The sequence below is a fragment of the Manis pentadactyla genome, chromosome 1 (assembly GCF_030020395.1).
Source record: "Manis pentadactyla isolate mManPen7 chromosome 1, mManPen7.hap1, whole genome shotgun sequence".
Classification (NCBI taxonomy): domain Eukaryota; kingdom Metazoa; phylum Chordata; class Mammalia; order Pholidota; family Manidae; genus Manis; species Manis pentadactyla.
The window spans coordinates 198,283,168-198,293,154 of record NC_080019.1 but is presented as its reverse complement, the minus strand read 5'-3'; the positions used below and the strand labels follow the sequence as shown (position 1 = coordinate 198,293,154).

At 49.2% G+C, this 9,987-nt stretch overlaps 1 protein-coding gene across 5 annotated transcripts in view; it reads left to right on the top strand.

Moving 5' to 3' along the window:
• Window positions 1–2,934: 2,934 nt before the first annotated feature.
• The window catches only part of ZXDC (ZXD family zinc finger C), a 36,576-nt gene continuing 29,523 nt past the window's right edge, over window positions 2,935–9,987 (top strand). For 2 of the 5 annotated variants that reach the window (XM_036911607.2, XM_057505738.1), the window contains exons 1-4: window positions 2,936–3,974; window positions 7,387–7,539; window positions 7,638–7,716; window positions 8,651–8,781. In XM_036911607.2, coding sequence (XP_036767502.2) covers window positions 3,023–3,974; window positions 7,387–7,539; window positions 7,638–7,716; window positions 8,651–8,781 — 1,315 coding nt within the window. In that variant the 5' untranslated portion in view covers window positions 2,936–3,022. Of the gene's footprint in view, window positions 3,975–7,386; window positions 7,540–7,637; window positions 7,717–8,650; window positions 8,782–9,987 lie in introns of all 5 variants that reach the window. The other 3 variants (XR_008998857.1, XM_036911608.2, XM_036911606.2) reach the window with 2 other exon arrangements.

Genomic DNA, 9,987 nt, shown 5'->3' with positions numbered 1-9,987 from the left:
TTGTGAATAATAGTGGTATGAATGTGTTGGTGCAAATATCTGTTTGAGTCCCTGCTTTTAATCCTTTTGAGGTAGAGACTCAGAATGGGAATTGCTGTATCATATGGTAAGTCTGTTTAGTTTTTTGAGGAACTGCCATACTGTTTTCCACAGGGGAAAAGAATATTTATAATTATAAAAATTACTTTAAAAACACTCATGATCTAAGCCAAAATGAAATAGCGCCAAAGGGGGTAAAGTGTAAAATGGAAGTGCCCCATCTCTACCTCACTTCAGAGGCAGTGACAGGTACCAACTAGCAGTATCTGGTGTATCTTTCTAGCAACTTCCTAAGGAAATGTAAACACCTGAATATACATATAGTTTTGCCTCTTATGCAAGTGGGAGTCTCCTAAACCATGTTCTGCACTGATTTTTCCTAACAATATATATTTAGTGGTGACATACAGAACATAAAGGTCAGTGTTTTAAAGTGTACAAGTCAGTGGTTTTTAGTACACTCACTGTGTGTGTCCTCATCACCACTGTCTAATTCCAGGACATTTCCATCACCCCAAAAAGAAACTGTAGCTAGTAGCAGTCAGTCAGCTAGCTGCCTGTTCCCTCCATCTGTGGGCAACCACCAATATACTTTCTGCCCCTATGGATCTGCCTATTCTGGATATTTTGGATGAATGGAGTCATACGACATGTGGTCTTTTGTGTCTGGCTTTTTTCCCTTAGCATATATTCAGGGTTCACCCATATTGTAGCCTGTGTCAGTACTTCCTTTTTATGGCTGAATAACGTTCCATTATATCGATACCATATTTTGTTTACCCTCATGTCTGTTGATAGATATTTGGTTGTTTCCACTTTTTATATCTCCAATTGTTCTTATAATTATTATTCCACTCTAACTATTCACAGATAAACTTTTGTGTGGATTTTCTTTTCATTTCTTTTGGGTATTTGCCTAGGAGTAGAATGGCTAGGTCCTATGGAAATTCTGTATTTAACTTTTTCCAGGAACTTCCAAAGTTTTTTTCCACAGTGGCTTCCCCACATTACATTCCCAGCAAAAAAAATGTATGAGGGATCCAATTTTTCCACACCCTCACTGACATTTGTTCTTTTCCATTAAAAAAATATATAGCTATCTTAGTGAGTATAAGGTGGTATCTCCTTGTGGTTTTGACCTGCAGTTCCCTAATGACTAAAGAATTCGAGCATGTTTCATGTAGAAATATCTATTCAGATCCTTTGTCTATTTGTCTTTTTGTTGTTGAGTTGTAAGGGTTTTTAAAATATAATCTGGATAATAGAGCCTTATCAGATAAATGATTTGCAAAATTTTATCCCATTCTGTGGGCTGTCTTTTCACTTTCTTGTCAGTGTTCTTTGATTTAATTTTGATGAAGCCCAATTCTTTTCTATTGCCTGTGCTTTTGGCATTATGTCTAAACCATTCCCTAATCCAAGGTCACACAGATTTACATCTAGGTTTTCTTCTAATAGTTTTAGCTCCTACATTTAGGTCTTTGATCCATTTTGAGTTATTTTTTGTGCCTGGTGTGAGATAGGGGGGTCCAAATTCATTCTTTTGTATGTGGGTGTCCAGTTGTCCCAGTGCTATTTCTTGAAAAGGAGAGTCTTCCCTCCACTGATGGTCCTGGAACAATATATTTTTGGCATAAATTCATACATATAAAGATGTTTCCTATTCTATTCAATATTATTAATGTACCTTATTTTTAAAGTATTTATAATAAAGCATTGATTTATTCAATACATATTTACTGAGAGTCTTCGCTGCTGGCCTCTGGGCATAGAGCTGTGAATAAGACCCACACAGTTCCTGTCCTCAAGAAGTCTACATTCTAAAGAGGGACACAATGAACTAGCCAGGAAAGGGACAAATAAAACAATTGCTGCAAGACATAGGAAGCAAGTAAAAAGGGAGGTGGAGAAAAAGGGGCTGGGTAAGGGTGCACTTTGGAAGTGGAATGTACTTTGATGAAGGCCACCTAAGTCTTCCCAGAGGAATCTAAGACCAGCTGTGCAGTCTCTGAGGCTGGAACTAGCTTGGCCTGCTGGAGGAACTGGGAAAAAGATGGGGACGGTGGGCTGGTAGAGTGAGGGGTAAAGTGGTGAGAAATGAGGACAGAGAGGTGTGCACTGAGAGGGAGACCAGCAATGCCGTAAGATCAACTGGGTGCATGGAGCGGGCACACTTGATTTGCGTTTTTGGAAGATCACAATATCTGTATTACTACAATTAGAGGGGTGGATGAAGGCAGAGGACCAGCTAGCTACCTAGTTATTTTCCAAAGAACCTAGGAGTAAATAGGGGTTTGGATCTGGGTAATGGTGATATGAAGGAAAGTGGAGGGGCTGCAGATTGAATCTGGAGATGCGGGGCTGGGGTGCGGGGAAGAGGGCAACGGCTAAGCTCAGGCAACAGCGAGTTACAGCTGCCGGGTGCGAGGTTGTGTGGTTTCGAACGAAATGCAGCTGGAGTCTAGGCCAGGGTCCCATCACGGAGGCCCGCGTACCTGGAAGCCTGGGGGCGCTGCAAGGGCCAGAGGCCAGCAGCGGGCAGGTGGCAGGTCCTGAGCTCCCGGGGACAGTGTACGGCCTGGCGGTCAGGAAGCCGGCTGCTGGAACCCGGAGTCCACCGGCTCCCGCTGTGGGACCCCGGGCCAGGGCCTCGAGCTCTCTGCGCCTCAGTTTCCTCAGTGGTGAGCGTGAAGACGGTGGACTGCTATTACTAACCCACCACCCAGAAGAAAGGCAGGCTTGCTAAGTCAGGGAAGCGTCCGACCCGCGCAAGGTAGCCAGCGGCGAGCAGGCCCGGCGCGCGGCCCCGCGGCTCCGCGCACGCGCGGCCCCGGGGCGGGACTCCGGCCGGAAATCCGCGCCGGGCCTTGGCGCCGACCGGCAAGGGGCGGCCGCACAGCGCGGTGCACGCCTGGGCGGGGAGGGGCGGGGCGGGCCGCGCTTCCTCTGAAGCGGCGGCTGCGACGCCGCTGCTGGGCCCAAAATGGACCTCCCGGAGCTGCCGGCCGCCCCAACTGCGCGCGGAGCCCAACATGGCGGAGGCCCCGGCCGTCTCCGCCGAGGCCCGCCGCCGCCCAGCTCGGGCCCTGCGCGCCGCCGTTTGCTGCTGCTGCGGAGCTCCGAAGATGGCGGGCCGGGGCCGCGGCGCGGGGAGGCCCGGGCGGCGGCGGTGGGCCCCGAGCCGAGCCCGTCGCCCCCCGAGGACGGCGGCGACTCCTTCGTGGTGCTGCTGGAAGTGGCGCGCGGCACCGCGGCCGACGACCCCGGGCTGCGGGAGGCCGAGTCCTACTCTGGCGCGAGCCCCGCCAGCCGCCCGCAGCAGGGCCCCAGCGGCGCGGCCGCCGCCCCCGGGCCCTGCGCCGCCCTTTCGGGCACCGTCACCGTCAACAGCCAGGACCTGCTGGTGCGCTTCGACCACGGCGTCTTCACGCTGGCCGCCGCGCCGCCGCCCCCGGGCCCGCCGCCCCGCGGCCCGCCCGCGCCGCCCGGCAACGAGACCGCGAGCCCGACCGAGGGCCGCCGCGCGTCCCCGGGCCAGGGTGCGCCGGCCTACCGCTGCCCCGAGCCGCAGTGCGCGCTCTCCTTCGCCAAGAAGCACCAGCTGAAGGTGCACCTGCTGACGCACGGCGGCAGCCAGGGCCGGCGGCCCTTCAAGTGCCCGCTGGACGGCTGCGGCTGGGCCTTCACCACCTCCTACAAGCTCAAGCGGCACTTACAGTCTCACGACAAGCTGCGGCCCTTCGCCTGCACCGTGGGCGGCTGCGGCAAGAAGTTCACCACCGTGTACAACCTCAAGGCGCACGTGAAGGGCCACGAGCAGGAGAACTTGTTCAAGTGCGAAGTGTGCGCTGAGCTCTTCCCCACGCACGCCAAACTCAGCTCGCACCAGCGCAGCCACTTCGAGCCCGAGCGGCCGTACAAGTGTGACTTCCCCGGTAACCGCACGCCGCGGGCTGCGGGCGGGCTGCGGGCGGGCCCGGGGTCCCAGGTCCCAGGTGGCTCTGCCGCCAGTGCTGCGGCGTCGCCCGGCCTCCAGCCGCCCTCTCGGGATTTAAACCTGCTAAGCCAATAGTGAGGGACGGGAGCGCAGCACTTTAGTGTCTGTGTTTTAGTTCTTTCCGGGTGATTCGATCCCACACCTGCGTTGCCGTAGGGATTTTGACAGGGAGGTAGCACAGATGATCACAGCTGTCCTCCACGGTGGAGACAACATCTGTTTAAGAAAGTGACAGACGGTTCCTGGGTCTCATAACTTAGCAGTACTCAGTCAGCAGGTATTTACCAGGTGCTCACTCCGTCCAGGAGGCACACACGAAGCTGGCCGGCCGTGAGCCCTTTGGGCTGGGGGATAATAGTAGGTGTGTGGTGCATCACAGCCGTGCCTTTTATGCTTTTATTTCCTTTGGACTAAACAGTTTTGTGAAGTTCTAAAAACTATCCTCATTTTGTAGATGAGACTGAGGCGAACGGCGAGGAAGAAACCCAGTAGAGAGCTCTTTCTCCACTGTGATTGCCTGCAGTGGCTGGGGATGTAAGGTTCCAACACAGGGAGCTTTTCACCAGCATAGGCAGGGTTAGGTGCTCAGAGAAGGAGCACATGCCTCCATGGAGGAGAGACGGTCCCTGCCCGGGAAGGAGTTGGCTTGAGGGGCAGTGCGGGGGGCCGGAACCGCACAGCCAAGGCAGGGACTGGGCTGTGGGGAGGGGCCGGGGCAGGCAGGGGTGGGAGGGCCAAGGACAGGGTGAAGGACCTTTTGTGTCCCCTTCTGAAACAAAACTCAGCCGTGTGCCTAGCAGGCACGCAGCATGGGCCTACCATGTGTATCGATGTATTGCACATGGGCAGTGCTCTCTTGATAGTTGTATCCAATATAAAATTTGCTCATATATGGGGATTTTGAAAGGGTAACGTGAAAAACAAATATTAACAGGTTCTAACATTTTCCCACGTGATCAGGGACTGTCATGTGCATCCCTCTTCGTGGAGAACATGCTTGTAGGACACTGATTTGAAACCTTTCTCCGTCATACACTCCAGGAATTGACAGAGGCTTATAGACTGCCTGATCCCTAATGAAATGTACGAAGGGCATCATTCTGAGTAAAGCCTAGGAAGACGTGGGATCCAGCCTGCTCTTGGGCATGAGGTCCCCCCTGAGGGTTTTCAGTTGAGCAGGTTTGAAATGAGTAGAAGCAGGAGAGGGAATGTTCCAGACCTGAGTTTCCTGAGGGTGCAGCGGCTGGAGGCGGTGGGGATGGTGAGCAGGCTCCATCCCCAGGTAGGAAAGACCACAGAGGCAGGATCAAAGGGGAGCAAATGATGGTCCGCTGAGGCAGAGATTTATTTAGCCCATTCGCATTTTCCTGCTCCGAGTGTGGAGTCCACCAAAGTGGACAGTAAGGATTTGGAGGTGGGGCGGGGTTGGGGGTGGGCAGATTTACACCAAGAGGAGGCATTAGGAAGATGTTCTGAGGGGAAAGCAAGGACCCTCGGGCTGGTACATCCTGAGTGCTGTGTTTATCTTGGCGGTGAGCAGGCATGATGGTAGTATGCTCAGGGCTCTGAGAAGAGCTGCAGCGAAGACATCTGATAAGCATCTTGCAGCCTGGCATTTTCCACCCTGTTTGAGCACTGAACCTTTTTGTCAAAGGAAAACTTGGTGTGGAAAGTCTGGCAATTGCTGAAGTAGGCTCCTTTCTGGTGGCTCAGCCGGGGGTTGAGGATGGACGGGATGGAAAAGGCCATGTGAGGGAAGATGACAGGATGACCTCCTTTCACAGAGCAGGGAACTCTGCCATGGGCAGAAGGGAAAAGAAAAGCCAGATGACAGAGGTGGGGCTCTGTTGCAGAGAAGGGCAGAGAGGCTAAGTAAAAGTGCAGCATCACCCGGGGGTAGGAATGTCTCAGGTACTGCAACTTTTGTGGCTCTTCCAATCTCAATCCCATCAGACAGAAGTCTTAGCTTTTAGTATCTAATTTCTTTTTTCTTTATTATTTTTATTTTGGAATTGTATCATTTAATATTGATCTCTCAAGTTCTAAGAGCAGTAACTTTACCTTGTGATTCAAATTTCCTGTATTTGTAAAGATAATTGCATTTGTTAAGAAGCTGCCTGAATATTTTCTTAACTGACAAAGATCTCTCAGATTCCTGCAGTGTGGATCAAAAGGATATGCTATTGACCTGTATAATGGTGATAGGAAAAATTAACCAATATTTACTCCCATTTCAATAAGATGGCATCTTTTTTTTTCCTACCAAAATAAATAATGAAGGAGCTCATAATTAAAAGAAATCTTTAAAAAGACATGTGCCTGAAATGTAAATCCTAATGCTGGCATACTTGACACTTAGTTCAGGAAATCTTAATGTATGTGTTCCCACATGCAGTATCACCCAAGAACGTCTCATTCTGCAAGATAAATGCAGCTAGGAACACAAAATAGCAATTAACTAGGTTTCTTGTTTTAAGATTAATAAAAAGGATTGAAAGTCCTGATAGTATCTGCGGGCATTTATTTACTTCTCATTCTGGATACTTTAAATGCTGCTGCCTATTTAACATCCTAAGTAGTTTTAACCTTAAGTATGGATGCAACAGACAAAATCTGACTTAGGGTTTATGCATATATTGGAAATAGTTGACTTTCAAAGGAAATATTAAATTATTGCTGTCTGTCCTGCCATAAATCTCCTTCATTTCTGCATTCTTAGATTCCTTTCAAACATTGCTTTTATTTTTGTGTGTTTCTCTACTCCCCTACTCAGAAGAGGGAGGGAAGATTTTGGACCTGGGTGTGGGTTGAAGAGTAATGCTGCATCACTTTGGATTTACATCCATGATTCTGGACATCTGGAAGCTTGTTAAAAGTGCAAAACTGCCATCCCCATCTCAGTCAGAACTACTGAATCAGAATCAGAATTTTTGCAAGTTCTCCAGATAATTAGTACGCACATTAAATTTTGAAAATTGTTGGCTTTAGATGGTCCTAATATCTAATTTTTTTGATTGGTAGCATTGACATTTGAAGTCACAAGATGTATGCAGATATGTGCTACAGGACTGGGAGGAGATGGCTGTGATGGTGGGACTTTCTCTTAATCACTTGCTTCATCTCAAAGTCGCATCACAACAGGTGGCCTGCGTGTGCCTTATTGGCTGCCCTTAGCCACCCCTGATGTGGCTGTAACAAAGCCAGACCGTGGTCATAACTTCCTGGAGGTGCCTCTGATCATTTTCTGCCTTGCCTGCTCCAGTGTGAGCAGTGCCTTGAGCTGGTGACTGGTTGAGCCATGTTAGGTTTTTGTCAGGCCAGTGAGCAGGTTTTGTGTTTGTTTTGTTCAGGCTGTGAGAAGACGTTCATCACAGTGAGTGCTCTGTTTTCCCATAACCGAGCCCACTTCAGGGAACAAGAGCTCTTTTCTTGCTCCTTTCCTGGATGCAGCAAACAATACGACAAAGCCTGTCGCCTGAAAATCCACCTGAGAAGCCACACAGGTACCAAGCTAGAGCATGCTACAAAGCTTGGCTTCAAGTCCTGTCTTCGTAGTGGCTTGCTTTTATGATTCTGTGGTGTAATTTTTTTCTTTTCTAAGGGGAACGACCTTTTATTTGTGACTCCGACAGTTGTGGCTGGACCTTCACCAGCATGTCTAAACTTCTAAGGCACAAAAGGTAATATTTATGTTTTGATTGAATTATCTTTTGAAAATTGATCTGAAAACATATTTGAAAAAGTTGAATTGTCAGTAGCAAAAGCCTATGGATGAAGTATCTGTAGATATTTTAAGTTACTAAAAAAAGGAGCCCAGTGTACATAATGTAAGAAAATTCAGAAAGCTGTAAGAGAAAATACTCAGAATCTGATCACCCAAAGTCTATGTATACTTGTTTTTAAGTTTAATAGGTATGCTTTAGATGCAATTCACTATTTAAAAAATATGGATGTTGTACAGTAAGCTTTCCTCTGGCAAGGAAAAGCTATAAACTTTCCATCTTGGAGGGCCAAGTGCAGGTGCTGCTCTGCAATTTACATGTGTAGCACGTTTAATATTCACAACTCTGACTCTGATGTTTGTGTTCTCCCTACTGTGCATTGGGACCCGGAGAGGCTGGGTGGTTTGTCCCTGCTTGCAGCTGGGATTTGAGGCGTTTGATATAGAAATGTTACTGAGGAAAAAGACACTATGCAAGGGCTTGAGAGGATCTTCCTAGCATTGCAGCCAGTTTTTTTTGTGCGCACTTGCCCCTCTGTAGCTTTGAAAACTTATTTACATCAGGATTTCTAAGCTATTGATGAAATAGCTTCTTCAGTTCCTTTGGGACTCAGCTGTTCCTAGAGTGAAGCAGCACTAACTGGCCTGTGTCTGACTCTGAGGTCAGCTTAGTCATTAAAGTAGAATTTCTAATGACAGGGTAGCTAAATGCAAATCTGCTCACGTGGTTTGGAGACAGAAATGAGACTTTCCGAAATGTATCGGTCATCTTTTTTAAATGCAAAGAGTTTGTAGTTTGTTATATTTTGCAGACTTCTAGACAAAGAATCGCCTCTGAGGCCTGGTGCCCCCAGGTTGGTGAGTAGTCAGTGTCCCTGTTTCTCTGCCTGCAGGAAGCACGATGACGACCGCAGATTCACCTGCCCTGTGGAAGGCTGTGGGAAGTCATTCACGAGAGCAGAGCATCTGAAAGGCCACAGCGTCACCCACCTGGGCACAAAGCCATTTGAGTGCCCTGTGGAAGGTAGATATGACACATGACTTTAAGCTGTAAACTAGCCCTACGTCCACAGTAATGTTGCGAGTTTAAGTTGTGTGAAAGTAAGTTTTAGTTGCTAAAAGACAAAGCGAGTATAAATTGAAGCATGACATTTACTTGGCTGGTTTTTAGTTAATTGCTGTATCTTGGGAGTAGTTTATCAATAAGAGCAGGCTTCAGATCAGACCGGGTTTGACTCTTGACCCCACCTACGTGCTCTCACCGGATCTGTGGGTCTAGTTACCTGTTTAATTTGGTGTGGCTGTGAGGATTGGGTGAAATAATAGGTGGAAAATGCCTGTTTGGGTACTTGGTATGTGTTACGGACTCAGTAAATGGCAGCTACTCATGCTGCGATTAGACAGTGAAACTAGGCTGTCTTTTTAAAAGGATGTTAGGTTTATTTTTCTCAAAAACATGGAAGGCATGCTGTATTCCTCTTGAGTCTGCATTTGTCCTGGCCCTGCTCCAGTGCTGCATGTGAGTTCAGGGCCGGCAGGGCCAGGGCCAGCTTGTGAACTGGAATCCTGGTTCCACCCCTCCCTAAGTCAGTGATGTCAGGAAAGCTTCTCTTGGCCTGTTTCCTTATCTGGAAAAGGGGATAGTAAAGACCCATTTGAAGCCAGACCAGCTTCCGGGATGTAATGAGTGTAGTGCAGATGCCACACCCAGTTCTTCCTCTCATCAGAGCTGTGGCCGGGCTGTGGCAGACAGGTTACATGCAGGCGCTGTGGGGCACAGAGGAGGTCACCCAAACGGTCCGGGGCTGCGGGGCCGCGGGAATGTCCTCCCACTCCGCTGAGAGTGAGGAAGAGCTCGCTCGGGGTGATGGAGGCAGAAAGGCCACGTGGGGCACCTCCCAGAGCTGCCAGATGAGTGGGCTGAGCCCTCGAGGTGGGGGCGGTGATGGGCTCGAATCTGAGGTTGGGCTCCGTCTGGCTTCCTAGGGAGAATGGGCTGGTGGCAGCATGGGTTTGCCAGTGGGAGGGGAGAGAAGGCACAGATGAAAAGAATGAGTTAGAACTCCATGGTGTCGTGACGGATTTGGAAGGTGGGGCTGTGGGAGAGGCAGTCATTGGGGTCAGTGTCTCAGCTGAGAAGGGATGCAGGGCAGGGGGTGGGAGGAAGAGCTACATTTTAGGAACCCACAGGCTTTCCAAGTTCAGATGCTCAGGGACGGGGAACTATTGT